Source organism: Mus caroli, chromosome 9, assembly GCF_900094665.2.
Source record: "Mus caroli chromosome 9, CAROLI_EIJ_v1.1, whole genome shotgun sequence".
Lineage (NCBI taxonomy): Eukaryota > Metazoa > Chordata > Mammalia > Rodentia > Muridae > Mus > Mus caroli.
The window spans coordinates 23601395-23626016 of NC_034578.1; the positions used below are offsets into that span (position 1 = coordinate 23601395).

General features: G+C 44.1%; 1 protein-coding gene across 1 annotated transcript in view; it reads left to right on the forward strand.

The window, feature by feature from the left end:
* Window positions 1-753: 753 nt before the first annotated feature.
* Window positions 754-24622, forward strand: part of Opcml (opioid binding protein/cell adhesion molecule like) — a 1139977-nt gene continuing 1116108 nt past the window's right edge. Inside the window, exon 1 of the mRNA XM_029482074.1 lies at window positions 754-1332. Within this exon, the coding sequence (XP_029337934.1) occupies window positions 1272-1332 (61 nt within the window). The 5' untranslated portion in view covers window positions 754-1271. The remainder of the gene's footprint in view (window positions 1333-24622) is intronic.

Consider the following 24622-nt stretch of genomic DNA (forward strand, 5'->3'; position numbering starts at 1 on the left):
TGCAAATTGGATCATGGTGAAAGAAAGAAAGAAAGAAAGAAAGAAAGAAAGAAAGAAAGAAAGAGAGAGAGAGAAAGAAAGAAAGAAAGAAGGAAGAAAGAAAAGAAAGGAAGAAAGAAAGAAAAAGAAGAAAGAGAGAAAGAAAGAAAGGAAGAAAGAAGAAAGAAAGAAAGAAAAGAAAGGAAGAAAGAGAGAAAGAAAGAAAGGAAGGAAGAAGAAAGAAAAAAGAAAGGAAAGAAAGGAAGAAAGAAAGGAAAGAAAGAGAGAAAGAAAGAAAGAGAAAGAAAAAGAAAAGAAAAGAAAAGGAAAGAAAAGAAAAGAAAAGAAAAGGAAAGAAGGAAGGAAAAGAAAAAGGCCAAAGCCATGGGCATCCCTGTGAGCCTTCTTTTGAGGACTTCTGCAAGTTTCTTCTTCCTTAAGACCTAATCTGGATGTCCCTATCTAAGTGTGCTGGGATCATGACAATTGTTTGGGTTTTGGTCTTGGTAGAATTCCCTAATGCTCTAATTTGGGGGAGCTGGCCCAAATTAGATTCCCTGTATCTTTGATGAGAAAAAAAAAACCTGAACATGTCCATCTTCCAGCTGGGGAGTCAGTCTGCTCTCAAGTACTCTTGCTGGCGGGATGGGGACTTGATGCATTTGAGCAGCCTCTGAGCAAAGCTCTGGCTGCATCCTGGGCTGGAGACCAGGAAGAAGGAATGATAAGGTCTTGGCATGAGCATTAGTCAATTTCTGCCAGGAAGCAGCCCTTTCCTGATCCTTGTGTCCCGAGACCTGCTGGGGTAAGATTTAGGAAAGGGCATTAGACCCCTCCTGCTGCCCACCCAGGAGCGGGTGTGCCCATGTGAAGCACACTGGCATACTCACACAGATCCCAGCAGTACTGCTGCGCGGTGAGGGGGTGCGCAAGGGACAGGCTTCAACTCCCCTCGGAGTGGAGCCTTCCCAACAGGAAAGTCTCCCGGTGTCGCTCAGGAGAGTGGAGCCAATATGTGGCTTGGAGGTGGTCTGCTGTGCGCCCAGTGAAGATTGGTGCTGATGATTCTTAGCAGTTGTGTGTATGTGCAAGGGGGAAAAAAATCAGAGACGCTGTCTGCCTGCTCCCATCTCGCGCGCGCTCTCTCTCTTCTGCTCTCTCCCTCCCTTTGCAAACATTGGATTTAAACCTGCTCAGAATTCAGCACAGAGGAAGCAGCCTCGGTAGCAGCAGCAGTAGCAGCAGCAGCACCAGCAGGAGCTAGCCGGGCCGCCGCGCACCACAGCCTCGAGATGTACCATCCCGCCTACTGGATCGTCTTCTCGGCCACCACTGCCCTGCTCTTCATCCCAGGTACCCAGCAAAGAAGGGTGTTTTCTCTCTCTGAGCGATGGTGCCGCTGCTAGGGCAGAAGGAGAAGGGGGGAGAGGGAGAGGCAAGGAGGAAAAGAGGGAGTGTAAGAGGCATGTGAGTAAGGTAGGCTTGCCGCGTGCACACACACTCACTGGCTAGCTGGCTCTCAGGCAGACAGATGCCCTCAGCAAGCGATTTGCTCCCTTCTTGGGAGAGCTGGGTTCGAGATCCGCACCGTGCTGCAAGGCGCTGCTGGTTCTGTGAAAGGCACAACTGGCATTGACCAGCTGTGGTCCCAAGGGTGACAGAAGAGGGGCTTAAACTCCGGGGCGCAAAAGCCTTCTTGAGCGCTGCTGTCGGGACCTGCAGCAGGAACTGGCATCCCGCTCAGTACTGGTCTCTGTTTTACTGAATCGTAGTAATCTCTGCGTCTCTGTTTCTATGCTTTTTTCTTCCCCCCTTCCTGTTTTTTTTTCTCTCTTCCCAACGTTCTCTCCTCTCTTCTTTTCCTTCCTTCTGAACCCTCCCCTCGATTCCCACTGCAGATCCCTACCTCCTTGTTTGCCTTCTCATTCTTTCACGAATTTTTCTCTACTGTATTTTTTTTTTGTCTTAACACAATCCTTCCACCACCTCTTGTCCTTTCTTTATCCTTCCACCAAATGGGCAGATTATGCCTTTGAAACCCACTTTCTTCTTCCTAATCGTCACATCACGGCAGAGACATAAATTTTCCCTAGTAGATTTGATCTGGTTCAAGCCGGGCGAAGGTTGGGAAATCTAATCCCAGTGCAGGGTTGCTAGAGTCCCTATGGTGGGCAGAGATGTTAATGCAGTGCTCTTTCTCACAGCACTTACTTGTTTGGGCAGACCAAGTCTGCAGTGACCCAGGTAAGATGCTTCAAGGCAACCTTTGCAACCTTCCCCAGTCAGCCTGCTAGACTCCTTGCAGACTCCCGCACATCTTAATAGGGTTGGTAATTGCTTCAGAGCCTTCTGAAAGCAGAGGACCATGCCTGCAGGCATCTTTCACACAATGCTGAAGGGGCTTGGAAGGCTTGCCAACATTTTAGGCAGCATCAAAGGGTCTCTGGGTCTTCCACACTAAACCTCACCCTTTAGGGGCATTTCTTCTCTCTCTCTCTCTCTCTCTCTCTCTCTCTCTCTCTCTCTCTCTCTCTTCCCTCTCTCTCTCTCTCTCTCTCTCTCTCTCTCTCTCTCTCTCTCTCTCTCTCTCTCTCTCCCTCCCTCCCTCCCTCTCTCCTCTTGTTGCAAATGGAGATAGCATGTTTTCCGTTAAACATTAGCTTAGACCTAAATTCCCTTACATATGTACAGACATGAATGCCAATATTCTCAACCCTCACATTCATAGGTGAAGCACACAATTCTTCATTTTATATTCAGAATACCTTGGTAAGGTTTTCTTCCCTTTCTTGTAAACCTAATTCTCCAAAGTACTTCTAAGCTAACAAAGAAAATTAGAAAAAAAGAAAGGAACTTATTGGGATGAAAGAGAAAATTGATGATTTTTTTTTAAAGAAAAGATATCCCTTGTATACTGTTGCATCACTTTATTAAAGACATTTTAATTAATTTGGAAATTTTATGCCTCCCCATTAAGTTTGAATTCTACTTCTCTGAGAAGAGATGGGTTCTAAACCAAATTCCCAGGTGTCTTTTGGGGCTGGCAAGTTCAGAGTTGGGAGGGTGTCCTTTTGCTTTTTCTAGGGTCTCCAGTGTTCCAGTGGGAGTGGGGAAAGCCACAGGCAGAGCCCAGTGCTCAGTACCTGCTTGAGCCTGGTAGAGGGAGCCAGGTGGGTGCTTCTGGTCCTCTGCAAAAAGAGAAACTTTCCTGAGAGTTCAGGAGGACGCTTATCACGGACTAAGACTTAATCGCTCCTCCCACTGTGGTTCTAGGGGCTTGGGTTAGGACCTTCCTGAGGACTGGGTGGTGAGAATGGGTAAAGGATAAACTTCACAGGGTCTCTGCATCCCTTGTGCCTGTCCTAAGGACAGAAAGTGAGTAAGACCAATGGGCTGAGTTTGGGACACAGTGAACCCCAAAGGAAGCCACAAACTGGGTTGAAACTTTCCTCTGGGGATATCCTAGTACCCTAAAGCACTGAGCTTGTAGGGGTCAGGGAGTCCTGGCTTACAGCTGTAAGTCATATTCTACCAAAGCCTTGAAAGGGGCTTCCACCTGCACTTCCCGAGCCCTGCCTGGGTGTGAGATGAGGGTGACAATCCAGCTGCAGTTATTTGGGAGAGTAAGATAAACATCTGCCTAGGGTTGCCTTTACCCCAGTAGGCAGGCTTTACTACCTTACTCCGAGGGATGCTCTCAGGTCTGAGCATCCCTCTGAGATCAGGAAGAGGGAGAAAGAAAAGTTGGTGTTAGTGGAAAGAAGGGAAAGAAGACACCCAAGGCCTCCAGCAGGATCCGAAAGGCTTGCGGCTCCTCATAGCTCGCATCCTTTACTTGCTTCAAAGTCTTCGTACTTCTTTTTAATTTTTTTCTTTTGTTTTGAACCCTGCCTTCCCTCCCCAGAAGTTAGCACCAGCTTGTTAGCCATTTACTTTCCCAGCAGGTAAAACCAGGCTAATGTGATCACAAAACTTTGACCTGGTTAGGCCTCCGTGCTCCCTCAGTCTGTAGCTTTTCATTTCTTCGAAAAAACACCTTTTCAACTCAGAATAATTTTCAGGTTAATGCTGTTGTTGCCTGGTACTTCCCAGGGAGACTGATGTTCATAAATTGTTTTCCTAAGCAGAATTTCTAGGGTGGGAAGACAGTTGCAAGGCACAGACTATTGAGCTCATATTCAAGACAAGACAGGGAAGGGGATGTGGTTGACAACATGTCACGCTGAGAAGCGTAGTCCTGAGACCCTGGGCATCCAGGGAGCGAATGATGAGGCTGAGTTGGTTGCCACAGGTAGAAAGAGACATTAGGGTCTTTGATAAGAGTATTTGTGTGTGTGTGTTTCTCTCTCTCTCTCTCTCTCTCTCTCTGTGTGTGTATGTGTGTGTGTTGTGTGCATGCGTGTGTATGTGTATATATGTGTGTATGTGCCTATGTGTGTGCCTGTGTATATATGTGTGTGTGCATGTATATGTATGTGTGTGTGTGTGTGTGTGTGTGTATTTATGTGTGTGCCTGTGTGTGTATGTGTGTGCATGCGAGCACACTTTGAAACCTAGGCCACATCATAGGTCCCAGGAGTCTTTATGACCTTGAATCTGGGCATTGATGGGAAGGTAAGTAGGATGGAGGAGCTGGAAGTTAAGGCTGCTGGATATTTGCATCAAAACCACCAGAAGATAGGATCTCAGATCAACATGTGAAGCCCATCTTAGACAGGAATATGTATAAATGCTGAGTACTTTAGGTCTCTCTGATGACTTCCAGACCAATTTGTCTAGCTCAAAGTCACTGTCCATGAAATGGAGTCATTGGGTGAAAACACATCTTCCCTCCACCTGTCTTAGCATCATAGCCATGAGACAGGGTGGGGAAGGCTCTACAGAGTCTTAGGTAGTTGGAAGAAAGACTGAATTTCTAAGCTGGAAGCCTGCTTTTCTACTATGTAGACCTTTCCTCTGGTGTGTCCCTTTTACTCCTAGGTATTCAGGGGTCTTCTCTCCCATGTACTGAGCAAAGACCTGATGTGAAGACTGAGTCTGGGTTTGTGACCTGTCACATCTTACACAGGTTTCCCACCATTGGCTGTCAGAAAGCCTTGGGCTTGGCTGGAAAATTCCCAGAGGCTTAAGATGTCCTCATCGTCTGCATGGCCCCTTTCTCCTTTGTATATTTCACTGTATGAAGGATCTTGGATCTTTGGACTGAGACAAGGACATGAGGAATTTTTAATGATTTCTGTCCCCATCCTCTCCCAGTGTTGAGAAGCCTGGAGGGCTGTTTCCCTGTGTGAGAGGAGTCAAGCAGGAGACAGTAAGCCCCAGGGTCTACTGAGAGTTAGGACCAAGGTCTAGGCATCCGATTATTGAAAGGTTTTGCCACCCTTTTGCCAATACTTCCTTCCCATCCCAGCTGTCATGTGGCTCTCAACCCCTGTAAATGATTGGCATATTAATAAGGTCAGACCAAGTCCTGGTGGCATTCAGCACTGGCCAGTGACAATAGCAGGCACTTAAAAGAAGACAGGCAATACCTGGTGTTTTAGTTGCCTGGAGCTGGGTAGTGTGAGATCAATCAGTGATCCCAGATGGACTGAGGTTCTTGTCTGTTGCTCCAGGCACGCTTGCCTCCTTCCTTTCCTCGTGTGGCACCCTCAGCTCCAGCCCCAAAGCCTGGAACATGTAGGAGATGCCTTAAGTAGCCCACACCTGTTTGTCCTTGTGGTCTGGCAGTTCTAGAGCCTGGATCTCTTTCTTGTGTCAGCCACTGGAAACATCATGTATGCTTACAGCTTCAACCTGGCATCTGAGCTTCATGGGGCAGCATGTCAGTGGGCAATTTTCTACTCAGCGGATCTCCACACCAGCTTCTGTGTACGCTGAAAACTGAGAAGTTACATACTATGTGTCAGAGCATTTAGTTTGTTCTCCAGGTCTCAATGTGCCAGTCTGTAAAAAGGGTTCCAATTCTGTATGCCTCCTGTTTCCTACTGGACAGAAAAAAAACTAAAAATCTAGATTAGATGTTAACAAGGGAAAGCTTAATAATTGTTATCATAATAGAACACATCCCAGTCTCTAGCGCCATAGCAGAGGGAGAAGGATGCTCATATGTAGGTGACTAGAAAATATGGTTCTCACTGTTGAAGAAGGCGGCACACAGGATAGAACTGTACTGACTTGTCTGTCTTTGCCATGGTGATAAAAGCTAGCTGACTACAATACATGGATTCCTTTATTCAACAAGACTTTATATATGTTCTAATGAATTAAGGCATCTCTCAGCTTCAAAACCAAAGTACATCAAACTAGAAAACCGGTTCCCCTTCTCCTTCTTTTTGACCCCATCGAGGACATATGCTGACTTGAACTGGCTTTTCTGCCGTGTAAAGCTAGTGCTGATCAGGGGCTTCTTTGATTTCCTAAGGGACTGCTTGGTGATGTTTTCAGTGAGGTGCAGGCTATGTGGACTTACTCAGCAGCCTTGAACAGGTGGGGATTTCAGTAGCACAGTCTCATAGCTTCATGCTCGCATGACTCTTCAGCCTATGGGCTAGGCTTTCCCCACCTTGGCTCCCTGGCTTGAGGACCATCAGTCTGCTACTCTTTTCTGTCTGTGGATGGTTGCCATCCGTCTGCAGCTGCCTGCAGCTGGAGAGAGAGGGCAGATGGAAGCAGACCCACTCTTCCTGTCACAGAACTCAAGTGTCAGTCCACAGATGGCCTGTGGCTGCTGACAAGCCAAGCTGTCAGAGATGGTGGATACTGGCATCTTTGGATGCTGATGGAACTTTTCAGACATGGAGGCTGAGCAGGCTGATGTCACCTTGGGGTGGCTCTGTTCTGCTGTCCCACTCCCAGTGATGATCTCTGGGTAGCTCTAGATCCTGAGGTAATCTGTTCTTGACATTTATGCTATGGTCAGGAACTGAAGATTTAGAAGATTTCTAAAGCCTTAGTCTCCTGTGACTTGCTGCAGGTGGGGTGAGACAATAGGAACAGCTACAGTTCCAGGAGCCAAATTTCTGATCATTCATTCAGAAGCACATAATGGTAACTCTGAGAATGGAGCAGAAAGAAATTCTAACTCAGAGGTGACCATGAAGACAAACATACTTGTGATTACTTCCCTGTAGGTGTGTGTGCAAGCATGCACACCACAATTGGGGTTTCATCATCCACTGGCAGTCACAAAGTCACTCCTGCTGAAAGCATACACACACACACACACACACACACAAACACACACAGATGTTTGGATGTGCTCATACATACACTCACACACAGCCTTAGTTTAGCTACTCTCAAAGTTTTCAGCCACACCACAGCTCCTCACAAAAAACAAGCCCATCTTCCTTTTGCCTCATGACTTTGCCCCTATAAGAGAACACCAACTAGAGCCTTTAGCCCTAGTGCCTTCCCTATTGGTACATGGTAGGAGTCTGTGCCATACATGGCCATTCATGTGTGACTGTTTGCTTGGCAATGTAGAAACTCCCTCTACAGCTACCCACTCTCTTCTGTAACCCAAAGCCAGTGGGCACCAGTGGTAAAACTTCCACTTGTCTCTCAAGATCCCCTCCTATCCAGAACTCTTGGTGCCCAGAGGCTAAGACTCCCCTGCAGCCACTAAACTAACTTAATTAAATGTTTGCAGAATGCTTTGAGACACCTCTGGGCAATGTGCTCGGTAAGTGCAAAGCATTATCATTATGAGGTAGCACATTGCCTTTAACAAGCAGGGACATTGTGCTGAGAGACCCCTGGAAAGGCCAAGATGAATCGATGCATCAGGACACAGGCCATTGATTGGAATGGCTGCTTGCATGTTCCTGGGAAATGATAGGTGACATTTGAATTGAGCACTGAAGTCCAAGGTCTAGAAAAACCAGAATATTGGTCATTCCAAGGGACAGAGACTCTGAAATGGTCTGAGTGGTTATTCTTAAGCTCTTGTTTTTTATTGTTTTTTTTTTTTCTGTGTGGTTTTGTTTTGGTAAATTTACAATGCTGTTCTATTGCACATGGGAATTAACTCAGTAAGGAGAACAGTTGTCGTATGCTTTATGACATGCCTGGGAAATTTATGTTCACTCTTATTTGTTGCTTAGAAAAGGAGTATGGAAAGAAAAGGAAAGGAATATGGGATATTACTGGATTGTGTGGACTTCTAATTGTGTAGAGTTTACAAAATAAAAACCAAAACCTTCTAAATTGGACAAAGTCCGCAAGGCCATAATCTGTGCAGGGCTCCCCAATTTTCTGCACCTTGTTTCATCTTTCACACCCTCTTCTTTCCTTACTAGCTCCTGACTTTGGTCACTTTGGTCAATCTTTGTCCGTCATAATAGGCTCCCTTCCCCTTCCCCAAAGGCTTTTTACTCAAGCATAAAAATTCTTATCTTCCTATATATATTGTTTCCCATGGAACATTTTTTTCTTCTTTCAGAGTTTGGCAAAGGTATTACTTTCTCAAAAGAACCTTCTTGATGCTTTAAGTAGGACTAGGCCTTGTTTATTATGCAAGTTCTCAGTGCCAGGCTTCTCTTTCCAACACCGTGACTTTATGTATTGATTTTATGCCTTTTTTTCTTCCACTTACTGAGGCCCATAAAGCTCCACCATTCTCCTCTCCAGCACATCCTCATTGCTAACACAGTGGCCGGCCGAGGGGAAGTGTGCAGAGTGCTTGTTGAGTAAGGGAATGAGAGGGTGGAGAAACTGATTATGAATAAACTGTAGCCAAACTCATACTTGTATTAGATGTTGGCTTATTCTGTATATCGTTTTGATCATACCCTTTGGATTCTCAAAACTATCTTGGGTCCTGGGTTGGCAGGCCAACACTCACTCATTTGTAGAGTAGGCATGCAGCTTGGGAACAGTTTTGCTAGTGGGAAATGGGAATGTCTAGAAAATGCTTAGATATGAGCATTCATTCAAGGGTTTATGAACATCAGTCAACACTAGCTGTGATCTACCGACCAGACAAAAATCACAACCCAGTGCTGGAACTGCAGAGTTGTGAAAGTGACATCTCAACACACACACCTGTGTAGTGAGACTTCCGAAATGTTGGTTTCTTTCAAAGACACAGCAATGTTATAGGAATATATTTTGTTTTAATCCCATCCATGGGGATATGGGGCTCCTCCCCTGCAGCTGACTATGGTTTGTCTCGTGCTTTAGTAGAAGCAGGGTTTTGCCAGCTCCAGATATTTTCTTCACCTGTGTGATGCTTGGAATTCTGGGAATTTTTCCCCGGGTATATAAATGCTAGGGCCCGGAGAGGCACGATTGATGTTTCATGGCTGTTCAGGGGGGTTGACTACAGTTTGTTAGTAGTCATGTTCACAGAAGAAACAAGAAGAAAGACATCAGAGTCAAGGATCTCTCTCTTTCTTCCCCTCTTTCTTCTTTCTCTCTTATCTAATGATAGTGGGTGAAACCGGTGGCAGGATAAAGGGTGAGAAAAGGAAGGGAGAACCCACAAAATAGCTAAGGCAGGCTACATGCCTGAGAGTATGAGGCATTCTGTAAACATCTACGTGGCCCTAAACTGGCTATTGGCCTTATACAAACTGAAATGACTCAGCACATTTAATCTAGCTGTCTATTAGAGGGACTTCAGTTATTTGAAATTTACACTCATGCTCCTTTGCCAATAGCTAAGAATTGTAGTAATACAAGAAGGGATTTTGTAATTTAAAAGAACTGAAATGTTGCACTATGGTTAGGAAAATGCAGATAGCATAGGGGTGGGACAAACATGTTGTCATTTCTATGGGAAAGGTAAAACTGGTCTCAGCAAGACAAAAGAGTTATAAGGTTATATTGTTTTTACAAATAGTCCATTTCATGGTATAGTCTGTTCACCAGTGCTGTTACGTCATGGTTCTTGGGCTCTGGATCACAGAGGTCTTGCCTCATTAATCTATGAGTGCTTCTCAGTGCTAAGCATTTCTCAGATGTGTTATTTACTGAGTAATTACTTTGGGGAAAAACGTTTAAACTAAAATAGTTATGGTTGGTTTGGGTTTGCAGCTAAGTGGCTACTGTTCTTGGCTAGCATGCATGGAATAAGAGACACACATGCATCAAGCCAACATCTATATGGTTGGGAAATCACAATTCAGACAAGAATAGGATGGGCATATGCTTCTATGATTTCCTGTAAAGAGGGCTATCTTGCCACCAAGCTCTGTGACAGTGACAACTGAGTAAAGTCCTGCAGAGAAGGGATGTAGACATGTTCTAAGGCCTAAGGAAGGGACAGGACCTGTGTTGGTTTGAATGAGAATGGCCCCCATTAGCTCATATTTGAATGTTTGTATCTCAATTGGTAGACTGCTTAAGAAGGATTGAGAAGTGTGGTCTTATTGGAGGAGCTATGTCACTGGAGGGTGGGCTCAGAGGTTTCAAAAGCTCATGCCAGGTCTGATCTTGCTCTCTTTCTGCTGTGCAGTGTAGGCCAGATGTTAGCTTTCAGCTACCACTCCAGTGCCTGCCTGCCATGGTTCCTGTCATAATGATCATGGACTAACCATGTGAAACTGTAAGCAAGCCCCAGTTAAATACTTTGTTCTATATGTTGACTTAGTCACAATGTCTCTTCATAGCAATATAACAGTGGTAACCAAGACAAGGAGTGTAGCCAGGACACACAGGGTGCCTGTGATGTCCAGGTTTTGATACCAGGAGAGGAGGAAGGCCAAGGGAGGCCAAGAAGTTGAAGATATTATGAGTTGTGGCAAGAAAAGGAACACTTTATTCAGGCTTTGATGCAGGCAGACACTGGGACACAAAGGCTGTACACAAGCTGGCACAGGCACAGGCAGACTGGGTGCAAGGAAATAGACATTCAGAGCCACACAGAAAGGCTGGTGAAGACAGAAGTAAAGGCTAAGCCTAAAACTTCTGACCTGAGAGCCATACTTATATAAAACCCACAAAAAGGTGGCACCCAGCCAGAAATGGTTATGTAACAGATTACACCACTGTTTACTTTTGGATTCCCTGGACAACCAATGTCAGCCATTTTGTTGCTGACACATAGGCCCCCAGCTGTCCAACCTCAGCCATCTCAGCCAATGCTGGATATCACTAACAGTACCATTGTTTCCCAAATATAAACTGGCCTGTTTAGTCTTCCACAGGACTTCAACAGGAAACCTAAGGGCTCATTCTCCTACCTGTATAGAGCACAGAAGAAGAAAGTGTGTCCCAAGATCAATGTTCCAGCCTGTTGTGCCAGGACCAGAAAGGCCATTTCAGTTGTAATTCTGGAAGCAATGATCCATGATTGATATAACTCATGTGATAGGTGTGGATCATGGCTTATATCCTTGAGTCCTATTCTTGTTGCAGCTTGCAGAATGGAGTAGGAATGAACATGGCAGTTGGGAGGCCACTGACACGTCTCAGATGGAAGTGCCCATGACTTAGACCTCTGGGAGAGGTGATTAGAAAAGAGAGGCATTAATGAACATGCCTGTCTTTAAAGGACTATTGTGGGGGAGTTAAAGAGACTATGAAGTCTGATTCTAACAGCAGACACATAACACAACAGTCTTTGTGACCTGTATGTCCCATTGTTTGTGCCCAATAATGAGCCCTCTCTCAGCTGATATATAGCCTTTCTATAGAACAGGAATAGGTGGATTTTGGAATTCCATCCTTCCTGGAAGCAAAATAATTTCAGCCCTTGACACCAAGCCCAGTGTGTCACTGAACTTCTGTATATATTTAAGAGATGACAGAGTTCTAGTTGTCCTATCTACTATATTCTACCTTAGCTTTTCCTCTGGAAGAATCCAGGCTGTGATTAGAGGAGCTTTATTATGAATCCTTGAGTGACTATGGACACTCCAATTCAACCACATGACATCATTTGATGACACCAGTGTATTTGTAACCTTCTTCAAGGCAACCCACATCAGGGACCTTCTGAGCAGAGCCTTGTATATGTGGCTTCATGAATATACATGTAGGTCCTTGGAAAGGGACCTTAGACACTCTAGTCTGTCCTCTCACTGAGGCGAAGGGGGTATGAAATTCTTCTGTAAAAACACATAGCTAGAGGCTTCTCTGGAAGACAGCTGTTATACTCTGGAGTCATTTCTCTCTTATAGTGAGGAGGGAAGCTAAAATTTACCTTTGAAGATGATCCCATAACCTTGGTTACTATTCTGTTTCATACTGTTTATTCACTTCAGAGTTTCATTCCCTAAAGTGTTCGTTCACTTTAGTGCACAGAAGAAACTGTGTGGGACAAGGTAAGTCAGTTGGAAAAACCTAAGGATTAGGGTCTGGGGGCAAGAAACAAAACAGAAACTTGGTCCCTTGTAGAATAATGACCCTTGCAACTAAACTGGGGGACTTCTAGAAATACATGGTTCCTCGGTATAAGGAAGGCTATGCTTAGGGCAGTAAAATGAAAAAGTGTCAGCTTTGTGTCAAGCTGATGGGATTCACATCAACCTGTTTGGTCTTCACACTATGACATGTGCTGGCTTTTATCACTGCCAGCAAAACAACTCTTTTAAAAAAATATGTGTTTGGCCTCAAAACTGTACTAAGCCAAGAGAAAACTCATACTAATAATCTTCTAATCTCTATGCTAATGATTCATGGTCAACTTATATGCACACATCATATGCACCTGTATCATACCAGTTCTGTAATTAAACAAGGAAAACAGCCAGTCTTCTTCCCTCTCAACACCTCTGCTTCAAATCAGCAAAGTGGAAATAAGCACATGACAGTGGCAAGGAGGTGTAGATAAATTCAGAATAAGAAACAAGAGTTCAAATTCAGAAGCATGCCAGAAAGGATCAGATGGGAAGATGAGACACAGCAGTAGTAAGGCAAACCACCTAGGGGCATACCCATTCCTACAATGACAGGCTTAAGGAAGCCTGAGGCTACTCTGAACATGCCAACTTGCTTCTTCTGAACAGACCAGTGCCAAGGGATTTCCTGTATTCTTCAATGAGAGGAGAGGAATGCTGGAAGAGAGAACATGGCAGATGGAAATAGCCCATTAGCTTGCAGGCTCCAAGAGAAACTGGGGTTTCCTTAGGAGTCCCCTGGCTTTATCCCATGGAGAGGATGGTTCCCAGTCTTACTTGGCACTGGGTTGGTTGCCTCTTTGGGTGGAGTCCAGATGGGAAGGGATGATGAAAACGACTATTGCGTTATTGAGATTCTGCATCCATCTTTTCCTGATGGAACCGTGGAGTCTTAGAAGATCGCAGACATTACCAACTGATGTCAGCTTAAATGCATGGTATCTGAATGATGTGGCCATTGCTGTGGTAACCTGGACAACTGTTTGTTTCCTGCTTTCACTTCAGTAATCTGTATTTAAAGCATATGCTTAGTAGTCTGTGGCCATCTTGTGGCAACACTGATGCCATGAGTCCTGCCATGGCCTTTGGCTTTATTACTCCTTTTTATATAAAGCCAGTGGCCTTAGGCAAGTGCTTTAACTTCTTCAAGATGCTTACTCCTCTGCAAAAAATAATGGAGTGATCTCAATGGTACCTAGAAAAGCCCCGGCCCTCTGAAGTTACTGGTGGATGGGTTTTACTTACCTTGGATAGGTCAATTCCCTAGATTGTCTGTGAATCCTCTTTCTCCATGATTTTCTGTGGCTGTGGTGAGTGTGATTGGACCCCGCAGGGTGGCACACACTCTGGTTTGGGAGCAGGCATCATGGTGGAGGAGCTCTTGGTGTCTCCTCTGCAGGCCAGAAATGGGTTCGGTTTGCTTCTGTTTCCATGGAGACCACTGTAAAGTATTTTCTGTTTTCTCAGCTGAATTACTTGAACCTTGCCAGAGAATGGGGACTTAGCCATTTGTCTTATGATGAGAGAGGCCAGGTAAAAGTAGGAAAGGGCTCTGACTTACAGCCTAATGTCAATCTAGAGCTGGCCTGTGACTGTTTAAGTTTTAGGTCCTGCTGACTCTCCTCACTAAAAGCATAATTCTAGGGATGAATCCATGGAGGTATAGAATGGAGGTAGAGGAGTCTTTTGGAAAGTTTGAAACATTTTGGCTGTCCTGCACATATGTCGTAGAGAGTCCTGATCCATTTCACCTCATACAGGCTGATTGGTGAAACCCAGAGCTTGGATCCCTTCTTTTTCAAGCCCACAGGAAACCATACAGCATCTCAGGTCCTCATGACCTCTTCTATCCTATGAATAGCTTGATTCCATAATGAGAATCATTCATGTAGACAACAGAAATGGGGAAGTTTACGGGGCTGTGCATCTGCCTTGTACCCTGCTCTCAATCCAACATGTTGGTTAGTCATCTTGGCTGGTCCCTGGCATAGGGCACTAAGTGAGTCTCTATATTACAGCACTGCCTGGTGGACAGCAGTATTTTGTAGCCCTTTGCTATAGTCTGGAGAACTGGAGAAGGGTGAATCTCATGTACCTTAACCACATACTTAGCCTGATCTTGCCTAGGGTCAGATGTGCGCTTGTTATAGCTCCTCTTTGGAGTTACAATGTCTCTTGGTTTAGCTTTTCTGGGAAAGTATCAACTCTGAGCTATGCTTTCTAGTTTCATTTTGAACTGCTCAGTCTCCAGCATGCAGTCCCCATCTCCATATGTCACAAACTGATTATGTGCCCAATCCTTATCAAAATGGTGGATGTTTCTAGAACCTCATCAGACATTGGTGAGCAAGGTTGATTGAAGTCAGGTTTTCTGGAAGATACATCTGCTTGCAGATTAGAGTTACAGAGAAACAGCTGACATTTCCACCCCATTAGTCCTCTAGAAGCACCACTAAAGTCTATGTGCCTGGGAAGGCAAGAGAATTACAGTAATGTAGTCCTGTCTTACATTTCAGTTCAAGTGCAGAAGCAATGGCAAAGAGTTCAGAATTGGGAAGGTTGAAGAAAATCAAAGGCAGCATGTTCTAACATCCTCTGTCCCCCATAAAAACATATTACATGTTTTATTCCTCCTTATTTTCAATTCTGGTGGCTGGTTTGGGGGTGTGATGGTGAGAAGCAGGAAGAGGGAGACCATGACTGATTTTTCCAGTGCAGAGAACACACTTTCTGTTATCCTGTCCTTCTGTTGGTATTCCCAGGGTGCACTTCTCCAGCAGTAGACCTCTCATTAAGGCCTGTGTTTGGACTTCATAGTGTTCAAATAAATTAGTACATCAGAAATATCTTGATTACTTTCTTCTGATTCCCCCCAGACTCTTCTGTATTGCACTGAACACTCAGTGGTGGTCTGAAGTGTTCCTATGAAGGCAGAGGCTTAGCCAGAATGGAAAGACAGCAGGAATGACTAATGCCTCAAAGCCAAAGACCAGTTCAGGATTTCTTATCCAAAAGCCTTGCTTGGGACCAAAAAGATTTCCAATTATTTTTTATTTTGGAATGTTTTCAAACATGTTATGAGAGCATGAAGACAGAAATAAAAACCCTAAACATGAATGGTTTATGTTTCACACATAGTTTACAGGTAATTTTATGCAATATTTTGAGTGCACCAGAATTTGACTGAGGCCTATCATATGAGGTTGGGTGTAGGATATCCCCTGAAGTGCCATGTTGGTACTAAAGGGTTTTGAAATTTGGAGCATTCCAGATTTTGGGTTTTGGGATTATGTTTGCTTACCCTGATCTAGGAAGGATCAAGGCCACCAAGCAGGAAGGCTGCAGGGGCTGAGATGGGACTGAGGAACACCCAGAACAGAACCTTAACAGCTTCAGAAATCTCTGTATAGCACCCAAGCTGTCTTGAGGTGGAGTGATGCACTCCCATTGACATCTCTTTCAGGGTGATATCCCTATGCAAGCCTTTGCTTGAGGCCTTCCCACCTTCATTCCACCATCCTACCCACCTGTGCACACATACCCATGCTCCTATGACCCACCAATTCACACATCTGATACACCTGTTCAGACTCCACCCACCCACTGTCCTTGTACAATTGTTCACACACAACCCACCCAATCATGCACTTGTTCATACTCATGTACATGTCTACCCAGCTTTCTCAGATATCTGTTTACACATAGCTCACTTAGTCACATACATGTCCCACCCAGGCACTAGCTAACCTCTACACGACACACACACACACACACACACACACACACACACACACACTCACATAGATCCACATTACCAGCTCTCTATGCATACACCACTCAGCAAGCTACACCCACCTATACACATCACCCATTTAGGAACATACCAGTACCTCTGACTCATGCTCACACTACCTAGGTAGACTCCCCCTGCAACCTAAGAACACAACACCCATTCCCACCCCTATCCACACACAATGGCTCCTCCCATGCCCTACATGCACATGCCATGTAGCAACTATCCACATGTACAACATGCACACACATACTGCCCACCTACACACACACACACACCCATAACCTCACAACTTAGCCATCTTCATACATACCCACACATACCACCAACCTACCTTAGCACTTACATACCCATATGCAAACCATCCACCAAGCCACACATACATACTACTTGCTTATATGTACACACACACACACAAACACCTGCCTTCTTACTATCCACTCAGTCAACAACTTCACACCATAAACTCATATACACATACTGCCTTCCTATGCAAACACACATATCCTATCACACACCCATACACACGTACATTCATACATTTATATATTTTCCCAGACACATTCCATATGCTTAGACATATACTCTATCCACCTGTAAATACACCTACATATACAACTCACACAAATTTGACCCCATATACATACCACCTACCCATGAGTTGGCACAGACTCCATCCTCCCACATGCTGGTGTATAGCTAAATGTCACATACGCTACACCCACCACCAAACACACATATCAGCCCCAATCTCCTTTTCTTCTTCAAAAGGAGTTGTTATAGGCCAAAGGGTTAACAGTGGCTCGAGCCCAACTCTTTCCCTCTGGGACCGAATATAGAGATAAATCTCTGGCCACAAACCATTCTGTGTATTGGGACACTATGGTTGCTGTGGCAGACCCCATTTTGTAGCAGCTGCAGTGTTCTTCAACAATACTATCTTTGTAGTAAGAATGGCTGACCATCAATGAATACAGACCAGCATCCAGAATGATATTTCAATCGTCAAAATAACCATTGAAGGGAAACAAATGTCAAATAGTCTTTGTAAGAGTTAAAAGCTAGGCACAGGCACCATTTATTCTAACTGCTGATGATTCTGCATCTCCAGTCTCTACTCTCTTCCCCTCAGACCTGGCTGGCTCTCAGTACCAGTTAGCTTGGACGTACTGAACCTTGCCTTCCTGGTATAGGCTGGAAATAACCTTTTGTCCTGTCAAAGTCATGCTGAAGTGAAGTTAGAATTGCTTTCTTTTAAAACTTATTAGCTCTCTCTGTGTGTGTGTGTGTGTGTGTGTGTGTGTGTATGTCACACACACACATGCTTGCACTCATACACATATGAATGCATGTAAGTACACACGAGGAAGATAGAGGTCTATAGTGGATATCTTTATCTCCTTGTTTTTGTTTGTTTGTTTGTTGGCTTGTGTTTGTTTTCGTTATGTTTTTGAGGCTAGGTCTTTTACTGAACCTGAAGCCCACAAATTTGGCTAGACTTGTCACCCAGCAAGTCCTTGGGATTCTCCCATCTCCATCTCCTAGCCCTGGGATCCTAGGGAGGCACTGCCAAGCCTGGCTTTTAACATGGGTTCTAGGCACTTGTGTCCATGCTGTCCTACTTGTGCATACAAATTTTCCACTGAATCATTTCCCCTGCCTCAGAGATAGAATTTATTGAAGGGTGGGGACAGGAAAAGCTGGAGAAGGTTGTCTTTCCTGTGCATAGTTTGATCTTGAGTTGCCTCAAGTCCAACTCCAGAACTGGATCAGTTAGGACAATGCCTCTCAGTTCCCTAGCTCTCCAAGGTGTGGATGACCAAAAGCTACAGACAGCAGTCTGGAGTACATTGCTCCACGGCCATTTCCTTTGGACTGCTCCCAGCCATGGTCAAGGGTGGGAGAGATACCATGTTTGGTTCTCATAGGAATCCAATCTTCTCTGAGGGGTGGCTTTGACTTGGAGGCACCTGAGACAGCGAATTAAGCTTTCCCCAGAACCTCAGTGTTTTGTCTGCTTCCTCCCACCCACCTTCCCGCCAGCCTTCTCCTCACCTTCACCAGAGACCAAGCCAACACAGCCGTCTGCTGGCCCTCCTGGCTCCTTCGCTTTTCCTTCACAGTTTCTTCCCCTCACAAATGTCTTGCACATCCAAACCTGTCTTGATGTCTGGTTCTCAGAGGACACAGATTGACATAGTGTTTCCGGGCTGGCCGAGATAAGTAGGCGTGTGAGCCAACGTTGTACTCCATATGTCAACCTTCTCTGCCACCCACACTGCAAAGTTGAGCCACGGAAGAATGCAAGCACTGAAAATTTTAAGACCACGAGAAGCCATGTTTATTTTATTCTCCAAGGCAAGATCCTGGCCCATGGAAGCCTTGTCCTGCACTCACATTGATTAAATTAGGGATTTTTTTAATATGTGTCACCATTTTTCAAGTGGACTCCTTGCTCTGGACTGATCATAAAGATGGATTCTGTCTCCCCTTGATGCACTGTTAGTTCAGGTGGAAATGCAACCCATACCTTGCAGCTTTCTCATTTTCTGGAGCCTGTACACTATCCAGTTTGCAAGGCTGGGTCTGTCCTTTAGGAACACTGTTCTAATTGTTATGATTTTTGTGTCTTGACTTTATTCTCCTTACATCCCTGTGCTATGGCTCTTTTGAACCACTTGTCTTCTTACACAGGATTCTCAATTGTTGTTAAGACTGTTCTGTGGGTTGGACTATGTTTCGAAGCAACCTTGGCCTCTACCCACCAGATGCCAGTAGCACCTCTTGAACTGTGACAGCCAAGAACGTCTCTAGACATAGATAGCCAAATGTCCCCTGGGGGACAAAATCACTGCTGAGAGCTGAGGCTCAGATTTTAAACAGACAGCACGGTATCTTAGCAACCCTTCTAACTGATGTGAGGTGTCTTCTCCTAGCTAGTCAAAGGCAGACTTCTTTTAGGGTATCATCAAACTTGAACTTATGATATGTGTGGACTCCAAGAAGCTTCGGGGTCTCTCATCTGTTTCACAGGATAATTATTTCATCCAGAACCCAGATTACTGAATTCTTCACCTTCCCAGATGTTTTCTGTTGAATACTGTACAGAAATGAGAATGTATTTCACAATGCTAGTAGGCAGACTAGTATGGCTTTTTTCTGTGTTAGTGTATCATGGGTAAAGCGGATAGAGGGGTCTTACCCTATTATAACACGAGAATGTTTCACTAAGCTGGTGTACTCATTGTGTTTGGGGTCATCATGAGCCAACCTGTCCCCGCATCTGTCCTTGAGGCAGATTCTGACTCTGCTCTAACAGCTTGGGGCTAGTCAGGAGTGAACCTGACAATTCTGACAAGGTTCCTATTGGCAGGTATCTAAACTCAAACCGAAGAGCAGAATCTAAAAACTGGAATGTTGTAGATAGCTACAGAGATCTAGGCTCAGTTATGACAGTAAAATTTTGAGATTTTTGGTAATTTTGAGTCACTTTGAAGAGTCTCCTTCCTATAACCAAGACTTGAGAATGGAATGGTCCTAAGAATTACAAAAGGCAGAAAATGCCTGCTTTCTCTTATCTTTGGCTTGTTTTTAATGAGAAGCAAATGGTGTTGGCTGACTGTGAGACTCTCTCCTATGTTCCCTTGTAATTTTGGAAAGAAGTGATGCCAGGCTCTCTGGGTGAGGTTAAGGTGACACAGATAAGCTGAAACACAGTGAACTACTAGGAATTCAGGATTTGTGAATGAGGATGGGCCCTTTGGAATTCAGAATTAGGTTTTGTCTTACGTTCAGCTGACTGCTGGCCTGATTTTTTTGCTGCTGTGTTTTCTTTTTCTTTTTTTATAAGATATTTTCTTTATTTACATTTCAAATGTTATACTTTCCTAGTTTCCCCTTCAAAAATTCCCTATCCGCTCCACTCTCCCCCTGCTCCACAACCCACCCACTCCTTTTCCTGGCCCTGGCATTCCCCTATACTGGGGCATAGAACCTTCACAGAACCAAGGGCCTCTCCTCCCATTGAGGACTGCCTAAGTCATCCTCTGCTACATATGCAGCTAGAGCCATGAGTCCCACCATGTTTTCTTTGGTTGGTGGTTTAGTAGTAGGGATCTCTGGGGGTACTAGTTGGTTCATATTGTTGTTCTTCCTATGGGGCTACAAACCCTTTCAGCTCCTTGGGTACTTTCTCTAGCTCCTTCACTGGGGACCCTGTGCTCCATCCAATGGATAACTTTGAGCAACCACTTCTGCATTTGCCAGGCACCGGCAAAGCCTCTCAGGAGACAGCTTTATCAGCCTCCTGTCAGCAAAATCTTGTTGACATCTGCAGTAGTGTCTGGGTTTGGTGGTTGTTTATGGGATGGATGCCCAAGTGGGGCAGTCTCTGAATGGTCATTCCTTCAGTTTCTGCTCTGAACTTTGTCTGTAACTTCTTCCATGGGCATTTTGTTCCCCCTTCTAAAAAGGAACAGAGTGTCCACACTTTGGTCTTCCTTCTTCTTGAGTTCCATGTGTTTTGCAAATTGTATCTTGGGTATTCTTAGCTTCTGGGCTAATATCCACTTATCAGTGAGTGCATATTATGTGTGTTCTTTTGTGATTGAGTTACCTCACTTAGGATGATATCCTCCAGATCCATCCATTTTTCTAAGAATTTCATAAATTCATTGTTTTTAATAATTGCGTAGTACTCCATTATGTAAATGTACCACATTTTCTGTATCCATTTCTCTATTGAGGGACATCTGGGTTCTTTCCAGCTTCTGGCTATTATAAATAAGTCTGCTACGAACATGTGTCCTTATTACAAATTGGAGCATCTTTTGGGTATATGCCTAGGAGAGGTATTGCTGGATCCTCTGGTAGTACTATGTCCAATTTTCTGAGGAATCAGCAAACTGATTTCCAGAGTGGTTGTACCAGCTTGCTACCCACCAGCAATGGAGGAGTGGTCCTCTTCCTTCACATCCTTGCCAGCATCTGCTGTCACCTGAGTTTTTGATCTTAGCCATTCTGACTGGTGTAAGGCGAAATCTCATGGTTGTTTTGATTTGCATTTCCCTGATGATTGAGGATGTTGAACATTTTTTCAGGTGCTTCTCAGCCATTCGGTATTCCTCAGGTGAGAATTCTTTGTTTAGATCTGTACTCCATTTTTAATAGGGTTATTTGGTTTTCTGGAGTCTGCTGCTATGTTCTTAACAACAATAACTTAAAAAGCTAAACCAAAAAAATAAAATAGCTAAACCAATAATCTTGTGATATAGCTCACTGATTAGAATCTTTTTTTTTGAACCATTATAAATGTCACATTTGGTTTAGGTAAAAGCTCCTTCCTTGGGTAACAATGTAGACAGTGACTCATTTCTCAAGGTCATAATGGGACCTGAATGGACTATGAATCTACTGTCTGCCCAGCCTCAGAGATTTAGAGCAGCAAGATGACTAGGAAAAGCCATCTTGTAAGACCTTCATTGGAAAGGCAGTCCTGAAAGCATGTTACTAGCCCAGGGTGTGGGCTTCCACCTCTTGCATAAGCAGTCTCATGATGAAGGAAGGAGAAACAGCTCTGCTAGGCTTGCTCAGGGAGGCTTTGAGTCAGGGCCTTTAGAGCTGGGTTTTAAGGGCTTACTAGAAGAGTGACTTTTGAGGGATCCCACTGAGAACCCATTGACCCATGCCTCTCTTTTTGGTGGAAGGGTGGGGGAAGGGAGGTTAGAGTGAAACTGGGAGGAAGGATGGAGGAACAGGCTGTTTTTCAAGGCACAGTGTCGAGAGAAGGGCAGGGCTCCACAGTCCACGTGGCAGTGATCTCATCCATTGGGGATTTGGTCTGTGTAATTTAAACGTCAGAAAAATGATGGATGGTACTTGGAAACTCTGAACTTTCAATAGCTTTGCAACTTACTAAATGTCCATGTTATGAATGGAGTCAAAGGGGGTAAAGCATTTAAAAAAATTGTTGGGCTTCAGACACTGTCAGAGCCATGGTGTACTTCTGCTCAGTTCTTCTATTGATGAGGCTTGCTTTTATAGAATTGTATGTTTATGAATTCCAGACAGCAGGACTAATAAAATCAAATTCTTCTTTATGCTTTTAAGGATTTGTTTTAATTGGACAACATGCTCAAATTTCAGTATAAGTGCATATTTAATTGCTTATTTAGTTCTTGAAAACAGAATTACCTGGTATGATATTGTGAATTGTAAGTTCATATACAAGATACATATACTGGTTTCTGCCTTGCATTTCTTAGAGAGAACTTCTAATACCTTTGTAGATGGGGGTACTAGAAGAATCTTCAGTTCCAATACTTGGTCCTTGCCCTGGTTCCTGGCATGGAACTCCTGAGACCTCTGTGATTTCCCGAGTTATAGAAGTGTAGAGCATTGAGCTCCTAAATCTCCTGGCATTTCCTGGGTTATAGCAGCATCTTTTGTTCTAATGAGGTGATTCGTGGTGGGATCCTGACTGTGCTCAAGATAAGGGCTGGTTGCCAGGGGAACCAACTATGTGATTAGATGAATGGAACTTTTATCTCTAACACTCTGACCTTTGGGGGAAGGGAGTTCCCTTGAACATTGACCATTATGATCCCTGATGGCCAGCCAATCCATCAGTTTTGACTACAAATAAGTCCCAAAGGACAGGGTTAGAAAACTTCAGCGTGGTGAAGCAAGGAGAGGTTCCTGGAGAGGAGCCAGAGAAGACATGGGAAGACAGGACACATCTCTTCCAACAATAACTTGCCTTGAGCATACCCTTGGTTTGGGTGTATGCCGCTACCCTTTGCAATATATTTTACAGTAGGTAAACTAACATGATTAAAGTGTTCCCCTGAGTTCAGGAAACTACACTCAGCAGTTAATTGAACTTACAGAGAGAGTCCAGAGAGCCATATTTCATTGCTGGTCAGTCAGAAGCCCAGGCCATGACCTGGGGCTTGCAATTAACCTCAGACTTATGGGACGTTTTTTGAGTCTTGTGGGGTTTGGTACTATCTCTATCTCTAAGTTGATGGTGTTGGAAATAAGTTGAATAATAGGGTATCCAGTTTGCTATCCACTGACATAGTGTTTACTGTCTGTATAGAAAATCTCAGCAATATATTGCAGGCTATCAGGAGTACTATGGGTTTAGTGCCTATGAGGGTAAAATTTAGCAATTTATTTTTTTCTCCTATTTTTCTATTAATATAATCTTTGGTCTTAGCTTGATTTAATCATCTGTAAGCATCTTGCTTGGATCAAGCATCATTGGAGGACTTTGGGATCTTTAGTGACAAAAATACAGTTTCCTATCCATAGGAAGCTTATTCATTAGTAGAGGAAATACTACAATAAATAATAAACTCAATAAACATATACATTACATAATATTTTATAATGCCAAGAGTAATATAGATAAAAGGAAAAATATATTAGGATATGTAGACTTTCAGTGCTAGTCAAGGAAGCCAGGTCAGTCTGATAGGTCTCATTTTGAAGATCAAAATTGAGCAGTCTTGAAGGAGTAAAAGTTTGTAGAGAACATTCTAGGCAGGTATACTGACCATTACAGACACATGAGTGCAATCTGTGTGTCCTAGTCAAGGAACATGAAATATGTCATGGTTCAAACAGATCAAGCACATGGGAAGAACAGAAAGAGATAAAGAGAGATAAATAATAGAGACTGGTTACATGAGCCATGTTGTCTATTTCTGTGGGTTGCATTAATGTCTCCCAAAGGCTGATGGACTTGGTTCACAGCTTGGTGCTACTTGGAGGCAGTGGAACCTAAGGTTCATGCTATGAGAAATTTTAGGTCTTTGGGGGTGTGTATTCAAAGAAGAATTTGACATACTTGTCATTCTCTTTGGTTTTCCTACCATGAAGTCAACAGGCTTCCTCTGTCACATGCTTCTTCCATGATGTCCTGCGCAGCCACACAGTCAAAGCAATAGAGACAGCTGACCATGGACTGAAGACCCTGAAACCACAAGTCACAATAAACTTTTCCTGCGTAGGTTGATTGCATCTCAGGTATCTGTTGAAGGGATGGAGAGTCAAAGAGTGTCCTCTATAAGGAGTTGGTTTTTACTTCGGCATAGATGAGGAGCCATTACAGACAGTAAACAAGTAATGTGATCTCACTTATTCAAAGGAGTGTTCTGGCTATGGAGGGGTATTATCTAGGAGAATACCTATGAGGCCATCCTCCAAACAAATAGTGGTTTGATAGAGGGTGATGGGTAAGGAAATGGGCAGGCAGGGCCACCAGGATGGCTGAAATGGAAATTGATGGGTAGAGCAGGGTTTAGGACATTTGGGTCTAGTGTGGAGGTTCTAGGAAGTTTATTTTGGATATGTTGCACTACTTGATATGCCTTTTATATATATGTTGAGTGGTCAGTTGGATATGTGATGTGATGTATGTTTGTGTATATGTATGTGTCTGTGTGTGTGTGTGTGTGTGTGTGTGTGAGAGAGAGAGAGAGAGAGAGAGAGAGAGAGA